At 37.7% G+C, this 21,085-nt stretch overlaps 2 protein-coding genes and 1 long non-coding RNA gene across 5 annotated transcripts in view; 2 read left to right on the top strand and 1 right to left on the bottom strand.

Annotated features, from left to right (window-relative positions):
- Positions 1–578: 578 nt before the first annotated feature.
- Positions 579–2,586, top strand: LOC136267170 (uncharacterized). 3 transcript variants are annotated; one of them, XR_010706553.1, is made up of 5 exons: positions 579–1,135; positions 1,184–1,481; positions 1,541–1,723; positions 1,778–1,867; positions 2,267–2,586. It is a non-coding gene; the product is annotated as an uncharacterized lncRNA (long non-coding RNA). The 3 variants fall into 3 exon arrangements; XR_010706552.1 differs by having other exon boundaries at positions 579–1,139; XR_010706551.1 differs by having other exon boundaries at positions 581–1,481.
- A 1,840-nt stretch (positions 2,587–4,426) lies between these two features.
- LOC136265952 (TNF receptor-associated factor 4-like) lies at positions 4,427–8,623 on the bottom strand. Its single transcript, XM_066060893.1, has 3 exons — positions 7,362–8,623; positions 6,202–6,272; positions 4,427–4,452 (listed from the first exon to the last, which is right to left on the bottom strand). Exons 1-3 carry the CDS (start codon positions 8,604–8,606, stop codon positions 4,434–4,436), a joined length of 1,335 nt encoding a protein of 444 aa, XP_065916965.1. The 5' UTR covers positions 8,607–8,623; the 3' UTR covers positions 4,427–4,433.
- A 28-nt stretch (positions 8,624–8,651) lies between these two features.
- The window catches only part of LOC136265950 (leucine-rich repeat serine/threonine-protein kinase 1-like), a 34,957-nt gene continuing 22,523 nt past the window's right edge, over positions 8,652–21,085 (top strand). Inside the window, exons 1-4 of the mRNA XM_066060892.1 lie at positions 8,652–8,760; positions 15,968–16,098; positions 17,820–17,964; positions 20,020–20,726. Coding sequence (XP_065916964.1) covers positions 8,730–8,760; positions 15,968–16,098; positions 17,820–17,964; positions 20,020–20,726 — 1,014 coding nt within the window. The 5' untranslated portion in view covers positions 8,652–8,729. The remainder of the gene's footprint in view (positions 8,761–15,967; positions 16,099–17,819; positions 17,965–20,019; positions 20,727–21,085) is intronic.

The raw sequence follows: 21,085 nt of genomic DNA, 5'->3' as shown, positions 1-21,085 counted from the left end.
ATGAGCATGAATGCACGTGCAGTTGATAAAGTAAATAATTCTGTGTGCCATACTACTTTGTCAGCCATAGGATTGCAATCCATTATATAAGCATGGTAATGTCAGCGTTGATACAAGGCTACACATTAAATGCTACTTCATAATCCAACATCTTTTCAATCACTCCAGTCGTCAGCTGGTCATGTAATAATATCATTAAGAGACTCCATATCATGTTCAAAATGGAAGGCAATTTTCCTTTGTGATGCCGGCGGGTAGCCTTATGGTCATCATCATACACTGTGACGTGATTCAAAACGCCAGTTTGTGAGTCCGATTTATACATCAAGCTTAGCTATCAAGATTTTTCATACACTTGATCCGACCTTTAAAATTCCAAGAACTAATAGATGTCAACACATGTTCACTAATGAAAGTTGATTGTGACAAGGCCAATGAACAATTCAAGCGGATACTGAGCTATACTCCCTGCAGTCCTAGGCCCGTGTGTTGGCATTTATATACACGCATACCTTCCAGAACGTCAAAATATACCAAGAAATAAGTGATGACTTGACGATCCAATTGTATTCCATTGAATGCCCAGCTTTTGAACAGCAGTGCGCACTATATAGCGTGTACCAGGTGCGAGACCAGGTGCACAATATCAGTAATATGGCCACCGAAAGAAGCAGTTGAGACGATAACGTGCGAGCAGTTTTCGATAGTAAAGAAATGTACCAAAATTTAACAGCATCGACGGCTGGAATGTGGAAGACGATTTGTACCCGGCTGCAGCGGCTGTCAGTGCTTGGGCGCCCAGAGTGGGAAAAGGTGAGTAACGGCCTGGCAACTTTGACGTGAATAATACATGATCTATTGCTGTGAAGAAAGAACTGGCGACGATTAGAAGTGTTCACTTCTGAACAGCGTAATGAGACTGGTATCTTCAGTAGAACTTTATACATTCTCGTGACAATATTAGAGGCCATTTCCACTGGTTTGACAACTGGCAGGGCAGACAGGAGATAGCTCAGATGCCAAGAACATGCATCATTGCACATCCAAAGTCAGAGGCTTACAATGTGGTGTGCCAGAAGCTGGTTCAAAAGCGGCACCCAGCTAGGTCCTGGATGACAATGGACAGTGGACTTGTGTCAGTATGTTGTTAAGTGTAAAACCTTGATATACTGGTTTATTTTAGAAATTAAGAATTCAGAGGAGGTGTAGCAAACAAATTGATCAAAGTATCAGTAATGAACCAACTAATAAACTTGAGAATGGAATCCAACAACAATGGATTGGAAATTTCTGATGGCTGAGTATGATGACACTATTCAGTCCATGAAGGGTGACTATTAAAAGAGGGTGGCAAAAGAACTGTACAATTCGAAGATAAGTGGATTTAACCCTACTGAACACCTGGCTTTAATAGTGACTGAATGTCCACTTTTGTCAGAGGTCGTTGATCAAAATTCCCCTCTTTGCACTCAAGTACTTGGGTAAGTGTACCATAATAGTTTGTTATAGTTTGAAAATTATGTTTTCTTTTGGTATATAGATACAAAACAAGGTTAAAGCAACTGTTCCAATTGACGACAGTATAAAGGACTTCATTTTTATCAACTGGCCTATGTGGAGAACAAAATTGATGTCAACATTTTAGTGTAAGACCAGGCCATAATTTAAGAAGCTATTGGGACTTCTTAGTGAATGTAGCTAATGATTTTTGTCCACCCAGATGGTAAGTAACAATTAAGAATACTGAATGTATGTAACAAGGTCTTATTTTTCTCAGATGTTACTGATTGTGTACTTGGAAGCTGATTTGTCATCTGTTACATCCAAGATGGTTTGCAAGGATAGTGTTTTACTTAAGAATTTTGAGGTATGTTTACCTGTAGTATACATTCACAAAGTTATGTTTGGTTGACATATAAAACCTCTAATAGTTTCACTGCATGAAGCATTAATTACGTATTAGCATATAAATTCACAACTCTAGATAGGCTGTAGTGCTTCTTGGCATCCAAAATCAATAATAGTCCAGTACTACTTACTGTACGGTGGGAGAAAATTTTGGCTAATTTGGCAAAATGATTTTTGATTCGCCAAAAATGCAATATGACACAACTATTCGCCAATATATTATCCACCAAATTCCTTCTCGAGTAAAATCACCAAAATTTTGTATTGTGCAGTATACTGCCAAGACTATAGTTCCTTGAAATATGTACCTATTGTCATGCTTGTTATATGTTATATATTTTTATTCTTTCATTTGCAGTGACATGATGTCGATGTAGACTCTGTGCAGTTTCGAATTGTCAGTCAGAACCATTTCTGGTTATTACTGGATACGATCCTGAAGATGAGGGTAGCTGAGTCTTCCGTCACTAGTTCCATTCCAGTACTAAATGTTTAATCTCAAAGATGAGTAGCTGTTGCAACTGGAGACTGTTATTCCAATCTGGAGAAAATGTGTATAGAACAATAAACTCTTATGAAATTAATTTTATACATTATGTATAGCAGTTTTCAATGCTTGTACTTTTAATATCACCCTAATAAAATTGTAAGACTACTGAACACTGCTAAAGACGTTATTGAAACACCTAGGGGTGTTATGTATACCACCTTAAAATTTATTGGAACACCGTTGGTGAGTGTTACTGAAACTCCTTTAAGGGTGTACTGGGACACCCTAAGGGGGAGCCTGACAACAATTGTAGATAAAACACCCCAAGGGGTGTTTAATAAAGAACCCTTTTTTAACAGTGCACTTCATTAAAATCACGTGTTAAGGCAGTAACGTATGATTATTGCACGTGATTTGTGAATAATGCACGTGATTTGCGATTCACAATTCTGTTACACGAAACAACAGATTTGTGTATATGCCATCATAAACTTGGCTGTCTGAAATTTCTGGAGCCGTACACCTAGTACTATCGGATCTTATGGCAGGCAGGCAGGTATAGAGGAAATGCAGGTGAATTTAGAAATTTTTAAAATTTACTGTATATCAAAACAGTCAGCTTTTCACTTCGGTACAGCATCATTATAGCTGTACTAATGCATTCCAGGTGTTTTTTCTGGAAAAATGTATTGCAAGGCTATTTTATAAAGTGCGAAAATTTACAAAGCTGAATGATTTCTTACCAATCCCTACTTACTGGGTATTACCATACTTCATGATAAGTACTACCGTACTTAATGATAATTTTTAATACAATTTTGAAAATTTACACAAACATTTCACTCCTTATGACATTTTTTTGATGTAGTGCCATTGCAGATTTGACCTTTATATATTAATAACTTAGCTAGTAGTTTTGTTTTTTATCTTCCTGAGGCATTATTTTACACTGTTAAAATGGTTTCAAATTAAAGGTCTTGCTGAACGAAACAACTTGGTTTTTATTTGAAGTCAGTAGGTGATTTCATTCCAAAGTTATGATTAATCAAGACACACGGTAGTGTGTCGTGCGGCCAAGAAACCCGGCGACCACTATTTACAGGAAGAAAGAAAACAGCTTTTTCATGCGTGCATACCTCCATGGCCCCTTCTCCAAAGCACACTATTTTTGCATTATAGCTGTCCCCCAAGTAGGGTACGCCACACAGAAAATTAAATTAAATTTGCAACAGCCATTTGCGAGGTATGGGTGTTCAAAATTTTGTTTTAATTTCTTCGTTTTTTTCTTCTTATGCCGTACGGGGGGAGCTATGGGGGACTTCAATTTCTTTTCGCACACTTAGCAAAAATTGCTATAAAATGCAAACGTGTAACTCGATTGCCATGATCTTTGGAACAAATAAAGAGCGTGTAACGGTGGATTCACGTACTAAGTTTGTTGTGAATCTGAGTAATATTCAAGGAGTTATGAGCGTTTATTCACGTAAAAAAAGATCAAACTTCTGTCACGGCTACAGGGTAAACCAAGTATAGAAATAACTTGAAAATTGATGTATGGATAGGCTGATCATCGTAGCAGTGCCTATTGATAGTTTGAATAGGAATAGAGTTACAGCGACAAAATTATAAAGCAAAAACTAAGCATGTGTAACATCACGGATCGAGATACTCTAGTAGAACAGTCACCGCGGGGTAAAAAAAGTGTGCAAAAAATGTCGAAAAAAAGACTTACCAGAGTTCAAACCAGGGACCTCCATACCCAACACCTACATCCTTAACCACTGAATCACTACTACCTTGGCTGATCACCTCACTTAATTTCTGCTTTATAAATGAAATTTCTAGTTGAAATCTGCCCATAATCAAACGTTTGTAATTTCATAGATCTACCAATAGAAGTACTAGATTGTTCTAGAGCATTCTATATATGTTCTATTAGAAGCCCTCAAAAAATGTACACTCTATTAGAGTATTACAATAATATTATCAAATATTGAATTAAATCATGCAATGAAATACATTTATAAGTCTGTCTTCAACAATCATCATTGTATCTACATAGAAAAGAAGAAATGTGAGTAAAAACAAACCTCAAAGTCAGCCATAGGCTGGTTTTGGGGCCTTATAAAGTACAAAAAGGAGTGAAATCCACACAAAAACAGCCAAGCTGTGAAAAAATGGTGCGGCCTTAAAAAGCCTGGGTGAAAAAAGTTGTGAAATCAAGGATGGCAGCCAAGAAATGGCTGCAATGATGTTAATGCTAAAAAAAATTAATAATGGCTGTGTGGATTCTATTAGCCATGAAATTCTATAAAGTTATCTGCCCATTGGTATTTACACCTCAAGGGCAGATAAACCCAAAGAAATTTGTTAATATACTGAAAAATAGATGTCAAAAGTAATGCAACGTGTGCAAGAGGTATACTATGATTAGACTTTCATGGTTATGTGGTTAAATGACGGCTGGCAGCTTTGGCTCAACTTTGTACACAACTGGATCTACAATAGATGCAGTTTTAACACTAGTAATACTAGGTGTCATGTGGTTTAGACCTTGCTCTCTATACCTCCTGATGTGGCCATCATGGTGCAAAATGTAGGCACCTATAGAATTATTTAGGGATTACATTTGGTAATCAATCAGATGGACCGGTCTGCACAGTTTGTAAGATATCATTTTATATATTTTGGATTAACAGTCATTAAAGAAATCTACCTTCAGAAGTCATCAAAATGTTGATTGATTCCAAAGATTTATTATGCTGCTTTATGATAGTGGAACGAATTGCCGTGATATTCTTAACTACCAAACTGTTTGATACACTTTCAAAGTTTGTAAAGAATTCTTAATACATGCATGAATTTATTAGGGTAATGGATATTATCAATCTAGAGGATGGTAACAGGTGTGGAAGAGGCAACTGACTTTGTGTACCAGGTTGGTTGGTTAGCATGAAAGTTTTAAAGTAAAGGTGGTCAAAAGGAGGGTTCATTGGTCATGCTAGATAGTACACAATATAGCTAGCTACTCTAATACAGCAGTTGTTAAAGAATTTCACATGAGTTGCTACTTAATAAAATAGTTACCCAACCTACAATAATTGTCTAGATCTTTTTTTGACATCTATCATCAGAGTTGGTCTGCTCTACTATGTACTGTATTTTTCTGGTATACATGTATGAAGCGCCATGTGCTTGCTAATAATGCACAAGAAGCGAATTACAAAATATTATTTAAGTTAAGCTACCTTATCTAAATTCTATATTGTAATTAGCTGTTAGTCTTCTACTGTTCATTAATCAATTGTGAACATCAGTACTGACCCATTTTGCCAGATGCACTGTTAGTGCATGGCACTTTGTATGCCACAAGATTTTGGAAAATACAGAAACTTTCACTACCCCCCCTCCACCTTTTACCCACTTTTTCCCTTGCTCCACTAATTCTGTTTCAGAGGCTCCAACTTTGGGAGAGGGATTTATTTATCTTTAGAAGGCCTACTGATTTTGTCCTTCAGCCATTTAATCTAACAGATCAATGCATATATATCTGGAGGATAAAGGAGTTATGAAACTCCACACATACCAATGCTGTCATCCAAGCTTGTATGCTGAATTTCACATCCAGGCTGTTCTCAAGCAGTTATATAATAGTATTCATGCAAGATATACTTCCACTACTTAAAAAGTACTGTACTATAACTGTAAGCAAGACCATGGAAGAAACTCTTCTCTGTGTACATTACTGTAAGCAGGACACGTTGTATTTGCATAACATACTGCTTATGTTTTGTTCAGTTTACCGTCTGGATTCAATACAACTATGCCACATAGGAAGAAACACCAATCTGCCAGCTTTTCCTAGATATAAGACCTGCAACACAGATTGTATCTTGAAGCAATAATATCTGTACCACATACCCACAATACAATTATATAATGTAATAATATTTAATTGACAGAGAAATCCTCCATGCAAAAGCAGCTTGGATGTAAAAAAGGCATGTCCAAGAAAGTAAAGGTAACTGGCGATAGAAAGAGCTGATATCTGGAGTGGCCAAGAATAAATGTTAATGCAAAAAACAAAGTTGTAACATTGGGGCTTTATCATTGGGTTGTGTTCTATATCCATACCCAGCCTTGCTGCATTCCTAATTAATTCCTCTGAACTCTAATTGGCTAGTAATTTAGGTGTCATTTTCAATAATCAGATTAGAGGAAGAAAAGGCGGCCAAAATACACTGTACTGTACTAGCTAATCAGAGGCAAAGTTATTAATTAGGAAATGCATTAAGACTGAACGTAGAGCATGACTCAATGATATGTTACAACTTTATTGTAAATTTTATTTACTGTTAGCTATATTTTCTTGGACACACCTGTTTTTACAGCCAAGCTGCTATCGCATGGAGAATTTCAGTTACACAAAACAATACTACAAAGTTATACTAACAGTCCTGATTTTTATTCACAACAGGGTGTGCTGTATAAAAACAATGTAATACAGTTTCGCGCACATCTATAGTTTGCCAACTTGGAAGAAGACACAGTTATCTTTGAGATACTGTCGTGTACAAGTGACTTTAAAGAAGTCTTCATTGGAAAAGAACTTTCTTCTTCCCCACCCTTTGGTAGACCTCTCACCAAAAGTAACTCTACTGGTTGGGGTATGATCACCAAACTTCACCGTCTCTGAGAAATGTTGATGGTCACCAATTTGGTTCAACAATTTTATTTCAAATATTCCCTTAATTGGCCAAGTTAATTGTTTATCATGTGGACCCTTCGTAATATACAGGAACACTGACAAGTGAGTACCTTGACCATCACCGTTACCAGCAGGATCAACTCTTAGGCACATCTTATATCCCTTATCATGAGTATAGAAAGACTCACTGTACCATTCAAGATTGTCTCTCTTAACTTTTGTAAAGTCTGACATATTCACAATTACTGGGCATACCTGATCACCTGATCTGTTGATTGCTGCCATAGCAGCTAGTTTAGCCCACCATTTTGTCCTTGAGGCAATCGATGCTAAATTACCACTAGTGTGCCCGTGGGGAATAGCTGCTTGATGTACCAAAATCATTAGTGAGTTGATCTGTTCCAATGCACTATTAAGCTGTGACTTTGTGTCAGCCAATTCAGATGATAGCTCCTGATAAGTCAGTGACAGTTCTTGTTGAGTTTCATTCAAGCGCTGTGTAGTGGAAGCTAATGAAGACTTAGTCAATGAAAGGTGTTCTTTCATTTTCTCACTGCCGTGTTTCTTTAGGTCCTTACGCATCATCCTCTCCCCACACCCCACATTGTGATACTCACACTGGACTATCTCAAGAGGACACTCCTTCTTGTGTGCTTCCATGTCTTCAAATGGTATGCTCTCTACCTCACATTTGTTAGGACAGGGTAAAGGAAGTTTTGGACACTGCTCCTTGTGTTCTCCCTCAATAATCTGATGTTCTCCTGTACTGTGGCAGTACTGACAGTTGACCTTACGACAAGGACACTCATTCTCAATATGACTAGTCAAATCTTGTCGTCGTAGTATCTTTCCACATTTTACAAAACATTCAACTTCCTCAAAAGGACATTCATTCTTATGTGTTTCCATGTCTTCACGAAGGATAATCCCTACTTCACATTTGTTGGGACAGGAAAGGGGAAACTTGGGACACCGTTTCTTGTGTTCTCCGTCAATAAACTGATGTTCTCCTATAATATCGCAGTACTGGCAGTTGATTTTACGACAAGTACACTCAGTCTTAACATGACTGGCCATATGTCGCCTTTGGAGCATCATCCCACAATCATTAATACAATTCACATCTTCAAACTGACAACCATCACTGTTTCCAAGGTGGTTGTCGATGTCACTCAGCGCACCCTGCCACTCACAGCCTCTCTCCACGTTAATGCACATCACATGAAGACCCCTAATCTCTCGGTCAGCTTGTTTGTTAGTGTATGAGATAAATTCTTCATCACGACACACTGGACAACAATTAACAGCAGTGTTTCTCTTAGCATTGTCCAAACAGGACTTACAAAAAATATGTCCACAACAAGTAGTCAGGAATGCTTGTCGACTGGGAAGGTGACATATTTTACAGATGAGACGGTCTGGTGGAGTATTAACAAACTTGTAGTCATATCCACCGGAGTATCCACCAATATTACCCAGCGTACATGAGGCTATCGCCATGATAAGGGCACGTGACTTTGCTACGCTAATGATGCGTGGGTGAGTAGGACTGATCAAAAGCCCGGCAACTCGCTCGAGGTTTTGGCTACTGTAACTGGCTCCTGTTTTTCAGTGGATTGTGGTATGAAACAGGTACCGTCTGCTAATTCAACAGGTAGATATAACTTTGCGTACATTGTTGTGTCAGCCTTCGGATGCCGATGGGTTGTAGGCTAGTGGTAAACGCTTCGTATTTTTATTTTTAATTTTAAATGAAAACAGTAGATAATACATAATAAGCAAATGCAAGTGAACTTAAATACGAGCCTCAGCGACTGCACAGCAATCGGTGCAAACTGGACCTGGCACCGCGAATGAACATAATTGCACAGGCCCGTAGCCAGGGAGTTTGAAAGGGGGGTTCTTTTTGACCAAAAGTGGACCTTTACTTGCATGATGATTAATAAAGGTACTGAGACTGGGTGTGCGAAGCACACCCAATCTAGGGGGGTCTGGGGGCATGCTCCCCCAGAAAATTTTTGAAAATTGGAGTCTGGAGATTGAAACTGGTGGCATTTTCTGACTATTTTCTATATATAACTTATACTGCATATGGCTAACTATATTACAATATATAGTCATAAAGGAGTAGTTATAGCCACAATACGTACTTCAAATTTCATAGAAATAATAAATAGCAGGGCCGTAGCCAGACTTTTATCTGGGTAGGCTCTTTTAGAAGAAAAGTAGACCTTTTTATATGACATGTTTCAGATTATATTATGGTGTGCGCACCCAGCATGCTGAAACTAGGGGGTCTGGGAGCATGCCTCCCCAGGAAATTTTTTGAAAATAGGTACTAAAAGGTTGAATTTAGTGGCATTTCAGTCAATAAATAACAATTTTTTAGGTAAGCTGAAGACCAGCTGTATGGATGATATCTGGAAAAATATCTCTATACTGCTACTGTATACCATCTGCACATGCATGTATCTAAATATAATATATTGGAATGTCACAGTGAATAAGAATGGGAAAGATTGAGCACTCTGCCATGATCAACAGGGGCAGTGGAGCAGAACAAAGGGTGTCTTAAACAATGAAATTTACACATTGCATGGAGTTGAAGTATGGGTGCTATTCGTGGGCTCTGTATGGAGAGGCTTTTCTACCAAAATCTTACATTTTAATGAAAGCTCGGTTTAGACAATCTACATGTAAATTAAGTAGCTTTTAAAAGAAAATGTAATCGTGACTGTTCTATTAGAGTGGTTGTTCTATTAGAGTGGTTGACTGTTCTATTAGAGTATCTCGATCTTGCATTGCATATAATACAAGCACTGAATAAGTTACTTGGAGCACTTAATTTAGCTTCTTATTAGTGCTATCTAGTAAACTGTAGCTAATGGACTTTTGCTCCTGAAAATTGGGACTTGTATACTAAAATTGTGGATCTTTTTGGTTAAATTATGGACCTTTATGCTAAAATTGTGGACCTTTTTACTGAAATTGTGGACCTTTTTTCCAAGAGGGCGGTTCTTCAGAACCCCCCGAACCCCCCCTGGCTACGGGCCTGTTGCAGATCTCACAAGGAGAAGCTTATTTACATCTCAACCATCCTATCACTACATAAGAAAAGGCTGTGCTTAGCACTCAAAAGGTTGGCCAATCTATTATAAAACTGAGTAGCAGCATCACCCATTCACCAGTAGTGGTGAACCTTAAGGCCCCTATTTGGTGATTATTAGTTTCTCATCCACCGCCCGCATCCTTCTTAAGCTACAGAAAATTGCATTGTCTTTGCAACAACCGGCCATGCGCGGTTTGAGCATGCGCGTGTTTTGAATAATAAAATGCGTGCAATACAGGGTTTTGGTATTTGCTAACTAGCTACCATTCCTGGTATACTTGCCGTAAAAGTGTGTATAATTCCGGTTATACAATGATTTAACTGACGCGGAATTGAACGGCTTCGATACCTGCGTACTGTTATACCCGGTACTGCGGTTTTCCAAGTTCTTGCAATGGAAAGCATCATGCGCTAATAATGTGTCAGTATGCGCAGTTCTTTAAAAACTCCTGTAATATTCTGTGGCTGTCAAGTTGTATGCGTAGGCATCCTTGAAGTCCTGTGAGTCAGTAGTTGTCACTGAAAATACACTGTTGAACAGCTGCGCACGTACATGCTTGTATAGCGCATGACGCTTTGCATTGCAAGAACTTGGAAAACCGCAGTATTGCGCGCATTTTATTATTCAAAACACGCGCATGCTCAAACCGCGCATGGCCGGTTGTTGCAAAGACAATGCAATTTTCTGTACCGGGGTTTTCAAGTCCGTTGTCCTATGTATTTTGGCGCATGCGCTTAGCAGTGCGAAAGAAATGGCAGATTCAAGTGAGATCAGGTAACTGTGTGTGCCCTATTATGATGGATGATTGTAAATGTGGTAAACTATTACTCACTGTGTTGTTGTGACTCCTTTATCACCAGTGAATGGCCCTTCGGTTAGTAGGTTTTTAGCGCATGCACAATTATAATAGGACAACAGACTTGAAAACCCCGGTACCGCATGGTAAGCCATTATTTACTCTGCGCATGCTCAGAAGAACACGTGATACCAAACTGTTATAATTTTTGTTGATGAACGCTACAATGCGCTATATATCACCAGGAGAACTGTTGTTTTCCTTAGCAAATTGCTGCAGTGCCAGTTGCAATTGTGCTCTATCGACTTCGTCAAAGCAGGCTTTCAGCTGACTGTCGAAAAACAGTTGGCGATCACGAACAGTAGAATCAGCTGGTGAAGGAAATGTTTGTAGTAAGAAAGAAAGACAATTTGGACAAGGTCTGTACATCAGTGTGTTAATATTATAAAATAATGGCATAATGGTAATACCCTCCCGCCCGCATCATAATAATTAGAAAGGCTGGATGAGAAACTAATAATCACCGAATAGGGGCCTAAAGGAGTAAATAAGGCATTCTCTACTTCATGAACCCGTTGTTGGTATTCATGTCTCCTTTCCTTATCATGACATTGGTATGCAGAATTTAGGGGTTGATTTGAGGGTGCAGTAGGGTTAAAACGCTTTGTATACGCTTTGCCTAGTCTCACGTGGCCAGACTACTTCTAGGCGCGGCGATTAAGCACCTGCTCAATCGACAGTGTACCTGGGGGTTATATATCTATGGACAGTGGATCCAGCATTCAATCTTGCTATAGAAAACACAATTCTGCTAAAAAGAGAACTTTTGAGTCACACATCCGTGAAGTGGAGCACAGTACTTTCACACCTTTCATAGGCGGCTCCAGGATTTTTGGTGACTGGTTTCTGATCAAGAGTATAGCTAGATTTTTGGGTGAAGACCAAAAAAAAAAGGTCACCACCTGCTAAGAATAATTGCCCTCCAAAAATTATATAAAATATCACTCATAAAGTACATAATGATTGCTACCCTGCTGCTCTGAATACTGTAACTGCTTTATTAGAGTGATTGATTGCTCTATTAGAGTATCTTGATCTGAACATGACCAGCTTCTGAAAACCTCAGAAACCCCCCTGGAGCCACCCCTGCCTTTAGTGTTTTCTGCGACCAGAGGAATGGGTCATGAAGCTACCATATTTTACAGGAGACTAGCTAGCCTTTTGTCTGAGAAATGGAAGGAACCTTATACATCAGTATTGGGTTGGGTCAGGTGCCGACTATCTTTTTGCTTATACTCTGATCAGCCATGCAGTGTATCAGAGGAGCCCGGTCTTCACAAGGCCACTACATAAAGTGTGCTCCAGTTGACCTGATCCAAGCAGAGACTCAGTTTTCAATGTAATTGTGTATGTTTGTATTTGTAACCTTTTAAGAAAAGAATTTTCCGAGGGGAAAAAAGCTCAATTGATCAGCACCGTGCTGAGAAAAAGTGGTCTGGCCTCGCAAGACTAGGCTCTGCCTTCTGTGTTCGCTCTCCAGTGCCTAACTGGTAAAGTTGATAATAAAACCGATGCGAGATTCGAGGTTTCATCATAGATTGTATAGCTCTGGAGGTATACAATCTAGGAAGTGGTCACTGAACTGAAAGGTTTTTATTTTTATGTCTAATAGTTGCCCCAAGCATTTGACTTCAGCCTTACTGTTGCTTCAGTAGCCAGTATGGCTTATTGAACCAACTTTCAGTTCAGTATCCACCGCCTACAATCTATGGTTTCATTATATACCTTGTTGCACTTCCAGGATGCCAGCTAGATGTTAAAGCAAGGGGGTGGCACTCCAATATATCCTGTACTCCAATCTTTGTCCTCGGTCAAAGTGGTCAAACTCGAAAAATAAGCCTTCACCTTTGACTTTTACTAAAATTTGCCCTTGACCCTTGACCAATTTCTGTATATTTTAGTAAAATTACGTTCACGTTGCTATTCTAAAAGTAGTATACACTTTACAAATCACACTTGTCCTTTGACCAGCTGCAAAATTCTAGCATGACTTTTGACTTTCACTTTGACTGAGGACGAAGATTGGAGTTCAGGATGTATTGGAGTGCCACCCCCTTGTAAAGTGCTGGACAAATAAAACTGCAATTGCACAGAGACATGTGGTCCCCAGGTATCATGTTTCCTGCACACATATCATATAATATCCCTAGAGGTCTTGAATACATATCACTGGCTTGCTAACGATTTGAAATGTGTGCGTGTGTGTGTGTCCCCCTTTGAAAATGTTTCTGTGCTGTGTTTAAGGGCACATGGACTTTTTCCTAGCTTTGGATATTGCAGCTTGCTGCAATCCTTCTTGCAACTTCTGTTGTTTTTCTACTGTTGTGTATTTGCTGCCACCACCACTACTGCTTCTTAATTGATTGGCCCATATTTTATTGCTTCTACATATATAACACTGGATCACATTGCTGTAAATCCTATTGGTTATCTGACTGTTCTATTAAATCATTCATTTTATTTTTGTGACACAAGCTTCTCAGTAACTATCATGCAGCTACATGGAGAAATGATCTAGAAAAGACGATATGTGCCACATATGATTTCAACAATCAAAGAGAACTAGGATAAACACATTCCTAGTGATATGTATGTGTGTATTTGGAGAAACACGCATCCCTAAGTATTTTTGTGCCGGGAATTGTAATGTGTCTCCATGACACCAGATCTAGGCCAGGGTGCATAGGGTGGTACCCAGCTAATAATGTAGCAAATATGCTCTCTAATTGGTGTAGCTACAAACATTGTAGTTACAGTGCATTTAACACCTAAGAGTACAGAGTAGCAATTTCTTTTATAGCACAGTAGCATGCTCCTATAGAACTGCAAGAATAGCTACCAGTAATCAGGGGCAGTTATAGAAAATTTGCTGACTGGTTCCAACGCAAACACAGAAAAGTCCATTAGGAGTGAGGTCCATTCTGAGATATTTTAATTACAGCTGTTTTAGCTAAATATGAATAAATCACCCTAACAAATCATCTCACAGTTAATAAAAAGATTTAATGCTACAAAAATGCTTCTCCCAAGCCTTAAATGCATTAAGCGCCTCTAAAAATAATTGTCAATTAAGCTTTTGTGATTTCTGAAACTCTTTGATAATGCAGTCTTCCTTGGCAAGCAGGAAAAAAATGGCTGGTCGCACAAAACTAGCAATTTTGTACTGGAGAGAAGTAGTTTGCATAGTTTGACCACTAGAAATTACTATCTTTAGTAATATACCCTAGTTTTAGAGTTAAATTTTGTTCACTGTGTTTTAATTAATTTTTAAGCTAACTGATTTCCGGAACTGGTGAAACTCCCTTAGAACCACATTTGCCAATAGTGTTTTACTGAGGGTTTCCAAATCTTTGCAACATACCTGTAAAGTGTAAAGCGAAAAACATATCTTCTACATCACTTCCCGCCTTTTACAAACATGACTGGTGATTGATACAACCAATGTGATTCAACCATACAAGTTACTTCTTTGAAACTCATGGATCAGTGTTTCATTCAGTCATACATGTCTTATAGCTGTATAACATATTACAGGTATTTGAAATTTCATGTCACATGAATGCATTGTGTTTAGGCGTTGCAAAGATTTCAGTATTGTTTGTAGTTGTATCGTTATGTTCTACATGCCCCCTAGGCAATGAGTGGATTTGTTGTTAAATAGAGTAAAGTAAATGCCTTAAAAACCATATTTTAAACAAATATTTCCATTGCCATCTTTACAACTGGTTTGCAGGTTACTGTACACAAGGAAATTTTGACATCAGAAAAATTTGACAAATCGGTTTAATTCGTCAAATTTAAATTCGTCAATTGTTTATTAGTGCCTTTAAAAGTACAGGTTTTGTCTTGATTTTCGTCAACATTTTATTCGTCAAATCTGCTGAAATGTGAATTCGTCAAATTTTTCTTACGTCTAAATTTCCTTGCGTGCGGTATCACTATCTACTCTTGGTTAGGCAAAGTAGACAAACTGCTCCTGCTTAGCAGTTATACTCCACATAGTATTAATCACTGGTCAAGGTGCTGTTTCAGCCATCCCATCAATCTAATGCTGTGACCCAGGAATGATGTCCCTGCATCAGGTGATCTAGCTGACACAATTAATGATGCATGTACCTTAGGAGTCTTCTTTGTACACATACAGGAACAATGTCAGTCTATAGCAGAGCTTAGCAGAAATCTGTAGGTTACATAAGAACTTTTTATTGTGGAGAATTTTTCAAAATCGAGCACATGCAGCCATGTCTAAAACATTTCTACATGATGGAAACTCCTATTAGCTTTTATAAATGCTTCATGATTAACTAATTGCAGTGCTTGGGTAGCTAGCCACTATGTGCTAAAGAAAACAACAAAAGATCCTATTAACTTTTTCTGATACACATGAGACCCACCAGCACTTCTCCTGGACAATAAATCATCGTAGACCGCAACCATGACTTGTGGTGATGCACTGATACAATATTTTCTAGTAGTTTGTAATTCAACATACTTCATCAGGATGTATAATGCTCAGGCTATGGCATCATTGGGTGTTAGTTGATCTGTTGAACTTTTGATATAATTATTTAGTCTTATAAGTAGCTACAATTTTTTTCTGTTTGTCTTGCCAGGGCTCCAGTTATTAGTACATTTTAAATTAATAACTTAGTAACCCTGAGACTAGACTCCTGACCCCTAGCTTGTAATTATATTGTACATATAATTGTCAAATTATCATTTATTGCAACCACATTATTGTATTTTATATTTTGTGCCAAAAATCTTGTCAGTCATTAAACTTTAATCTACAACCAGAAACCTATTACAACAAATTTTGCCAATACACTGATTTCTGATGGTTCGTGGGTGTGCATACATAATTATTATGTATCTTGCTTATTTTGTTTATTTAGGCTGTGATCCTCCATCTGTACGTGATTTATCTAATCACATAATTCCACAAACTGCAGACAAATGGAAAGATATAGGGACTCAATTGTTGGACCCAAACTCGTTGCGTATTATTGAAAAAGAGCATCCACAGGTATGTGTTTGTGTGTAGTGTCTCCATCTGTTGTCATGAATTGTGTATTGTTTGATCACTATAATCTTTTGATGTCACATGAAAGCAAACGCATGTTGAATTGGAGTCTTTATGACTACAGATATACAATACACAATATTTACCATACAGTATTAAAGTATGCTACATTCTTGAAGGTCAGCAATGTTATTCACTAAAATTACAGCATCGACCAACTACAGTATAATATCATATGGGTGACTCACATTGGAAATACATAGTACTAACATTGATACCTGCCCTACAGTGTATGTACAGGACCACTTCAGATTCCACATTAACCCATTATAGAAACCAAGCATAAAATGGATTTAGAATTGAGCATTAAACTTCAGCACCCTTTATGTCCTAAAGCTGTACACTTGTAACATGCATGATGATGTCAGTTTTAAAGTACATGAGTCTGCAAGTGATGTGAATTTGCCACTTTAAGTAAACATTTAGGAATGTATTTAGCTAAAGCAATCGTCAAGCTAGTAGCAAATGAACTGCCCTATCATTCAGGTAGTAATATAGGTAGGTAAGTGGTTAATTGTTAAATGCCCACTAGTATATTATCTTCACTTGTTTCCTTACATTTTTCTATGACCCCTAATGAAACTTAAAATTCCTAATTTTTCCTTACACTTAATTGTTTTGGTAGGGATTACTGATTTACACAAAAATTCAGCTATACATACCTGCAGCCACAACATTTAGACACATTTAATTCCCATGACAATGTATGTACATATCCAAAAAATGGGATTAAATACACCCTGTATGTACTAGCATTGCCACAATATGTACTAGCATTGCTGCAAGTATAGCTGGGGGGGGGGCAACTGGGGCATTTTGCCCAGGACCCCAGCCTGAAAGGAGCCCCAGGAGGCCCCATGAAGGGCCCCTTGAATACTTGTTTAAAAGATCTATATACTCTAATAGAGCAGTCAGATCTGGATACTCTAATAGAGCAGTCACAGTATTCTTCAGAGGTAGCTATTGTCATTGTCAGCATGTAATGACCTTTTTCCTTTCTTTCTTTTTTTTTTTTGGCCTTTGACTTACAACTTGTGATTCAGAATGGAAACCTCCTTGCCCTTGGGGCCCCACTTTAACTCTTTGCCCTGGACCCCTTAATTTCTCTGGGCAGCCCTGAGTATAGCTGACCATTCTTGTTTCAGTACTTTTTATTGTGATAATTGCTCACTGTGTATTTTGCTTATAGGTGTATAGCACATCAAAGGAAGGACTAAAGTACCATGCATATTCAGACTATTAAAGTCAACCAACATGTATTCCATCTTTGGAAAGTAGCCATGGTTTTCAGCCCATTGCACAGATTATTAACAGAGATGAGTATGAGAAACATGTCTGCAATCAATATGTTTGTTCACTTTGACTGTAAGAGGCATGGTATAGAAGTTATGGCAATTCCTGTTTTATTCTTATGTGATAGCTTGCCAAAACACAAGCCTATTGATATACTACCGACAAATCAGACAACTATTTTGTGGTATTCATGTGATTCATATAAACAGATAACTGGGTGCACATAGTATTTTAATACAGATTTTGCTACATCTCACTACTGAAGTTGCAGTTGTTACTATAAAATTCTTAATATGTACTACTGTACATCAATAAGCTGTATCCACATAAAGTGATTTTTGCCTTGTATTATCATGTATTCTATTGGACAGGATGTTAAGGAGTGCTGCAGAAAAATGTTCGAAATATGGCTCCAGTCAAGAAAAGATGCCAGCTGGGATCTACTGTTGGATGCTCTGAAGAGTCCGAGTGTTAACATGAAGACTTTAGCTAGTAGTATTGAAGATATGTTAGTCAGTAAGTTGTTGTATTATAATGTATACTTGTTGTTTTTGTTTGGTGGTTATCAGTTAGTTGTGCATTCTTGGTTCTGCCTTTTTCATAGGCAAGCTGTTTTTAGGTACAGGTACAGTTTACACACTCCAGATACTTTAAGTAAGAGTGTACTTGTAGCAGAATGTACGTTAAGGTACTCTATATTTTGTGTGCAATTTATCATGCATACACTTACTGATACTTTGATCACCAAAAATTGAAGCAGTTCGGGTACTCAAGATAAGCAAGGTAACCAGGAAGTACAATATATTGTAACACTACCTATGCTTGTGGATACCAAAAATACAGCACTTGGCTTCTCCTGGTGCTGTACTGATCTCTCAACACACTCCCTTGTGCTATATTTTCCATACACACGTGTGGCAGTGCTTTTACTACCAGGCTATTATACGTAGTAAGGACTATGATTCGTTGTATATAGATTAAGTAGCAGCTGTTATTTCTTGTTTGCAAAGTAGTGTGTGTGTGGTGTGTATGTGATTTGTTTTCTAGTTTTGAAAGGAAATTGAGTGTTCATGTGTTTGTGCATCCTATTCACACCCGCATAAGCAAAGAAGTTTTAAGCCAAAAATAAAATGTATGCACACTTTTACACAGCAAGACAAGCAACTTGTTCTAAGGCATTATCACTGTATGTTGGAAGGATGAATCCATACAGCGAAGTTTGATATACATACTGGAAAATCCTAATCCTTGAAGCTGCCTGTTAACCTTGCATTGGTAAATTTATTAAGAGTACAGTAGTACTGTTTAGTAGGTTCCCTCCTTAAATGATGGGCGCCCCCTAAATTCTGCCCCAAAAACCATCACAGAAATATGTGACTGGATCGATCTTTCTTCACTGATTTTGTCTCCATATGTAGTGAAGAAAAGTGATAGAAGGAAAAACTAACCCAGTAATATACTTCCCTATTCATGGCGAACACGATGGTGCAGGTTGCAACTCTGTACTTCAGTACTAGTCTTCATTGTGTTCATAAGATACAGCCATTTTTGTAAGCGCCTGTAATTTATTTTCCCAATACTTCAATCTTTCTGTTGCTGCTATTTTGTAGGGCTGTAACTCCAAAAATTGTTTGCACGCAAGGCTGAAACTTGGACACAGCATACACAAAGCTAAATAGATTCTAATTACAGAATTTGAAAATTGCACCATTGTGCCAGGTTTTTGCAGATCCGTTTACATATTATACGTACATGTTGAAAATCTTAGCAGAATAGTCTTAGTCCATCTTACATCAATTATAGCATTGATTTCTTACTGGCAGCCAGAATATGAAATTTTAAAAAAGCCACCAAAACTCAGATTTTGGTCTGCCAGCCTTCCTGCCTGACCACAGTCACAAGGCTAGAAGCCAAACAAAGCATCACATGGCCACCATTTTATGCCACAATAACAAACATGTGCCTTTTCTGGTTCTGATGAGTATCTGCCTTCTGCACTTTTATCTTCAATGTTCTGTGTACCCTACCTAGAGAATCTGTTAGATCCCTTGTGCATTGAACTGGTAAGTGTTATACAGGACTGCATGCCTAGTATGTATGAAAGACCTTAGTTCTGCTTTCCGTTTTCTGATGTGTTGACTCTCTTCTAACTATTGCATCTTTTTGACAAACCAAATTTCTTGTATAAATAGCACCTCATAGCCACTACTAGGACAGCTAGGGGTATATCTAGAATAATTGTTGTATGAAGTGTTCATAAACTCGCATCACAAATAGCTTTTGACATCCAAAACAGCTTTAATTTGCCTACTGGTAGTCTTAACAAACTTGTTTTACCTTTAATTTCATAACTTTTTGCATGGATTGATGTTACAGTTGCGATACTTTTTATTATATTTAATTCTGGTGAAGTTTAAGACATGAAAACTAGAAGTACTATAGCAACCTTCTGGTATAGAAATTCTGTGCCCTGGTGAGCTACTCCTCACATTTACAACTTTCTCTACTACTGCCATAAGATGCTGTAAACATGTAATTTTCATTTATGTGTATACATGTGCATTTATATAGCATCTGAGCCTCATCACCATATTGATACTAAAAAAGAAAAAAGAGCCAACAGATTTTTTACAACACAGTTTAGCTCATTGTTGGCTAACATTGTGGGCTATCTTGATAAATCATGCAGTGACAAGTTGGACATTTGCAAACAGTTCTGCTGTACTCTGCACATCAGTGACAACTCGAATGAGTTGATGTTTGATGATGAGCAACTAAAATCTATTGATGATTGTAGAAATTTTCACCAACTATTTTTTGCTTCACAACTTCGTCACCATTGGGATTGGACAGAATATTCAATACTGGAACACATCATTGAACTGTCAAAATCAACAGAAGCAGAGGAAGAATTTAAAAAGTTTGGAGAGTTTATGGCTTCAAAAGTTGGAATGGAAATTATTTCTGATACAGTTTCAATTCACAATTTACCTCCAAAGGCCATTAAATTATCGGTTATTCTGAAGAAACCTTATGCAAAACTTACAGTAGAACAGTATTTGGAAATCAAAGAATTTATATTTGCAACTTTAGACATCGAGAAGTACATTTCATATCCCTATATCAGTTTCTTGTTCAGTTCCTTACGTCTTGACTGGTACATTCCTGTCCTAGCAACTGCACACATCATCAAGATGGCTAGACTACGTGAAAGTGATTTGATTAGGAAATCTGTTATATTTTTCAGTGTTGGCAATGAAGTCATAATGAATAAACAAGTAAGGTTATGTTTTAGTAAAGCTATTATATAGCTGCATAGATGTCAGTACATAAGGTGTAATGGATTAATTTGCAGGTTAACTTCACTTACTGTTCTTCATATGTATGGCTGTGTGACATAGAACATTGCTGAAAAGTGAAAGCTAAGAAACAAAGTCTGCTTTGCTTGCCAGTAGTTACTGTAATATTGGGGCATTAATTTGTTGTGCAATTATAGCCACAAATATGTTTGACTTTTTGCTTTGATGCAATGCATGTTCACTAATTAAAGGCTTACAAACAAGTGTAAGGAAAATTATAACATAGAAGGGAATAAACACTGCACAAAAAATTGTGTTTCCTGAGATTTATTTTGTGC

Source organism: Dysidea avara, chromosome 9 (assembly GCF_963678975.1).
Source record: "Dysidea avara chromosome 9, odDysAvar1.4, whole genome shotgun sequence".
In the NCBI taxonomy this organism is placed as follows: Eukaryota; Metazoa; Porifera; class Demospongiae; order Dictyoceratida; family Dysideidae; genus Dysidea; species Dysidea avara.
This window is presented reverse-complemented; position numbering and strand designations above follow the sequence as displayed.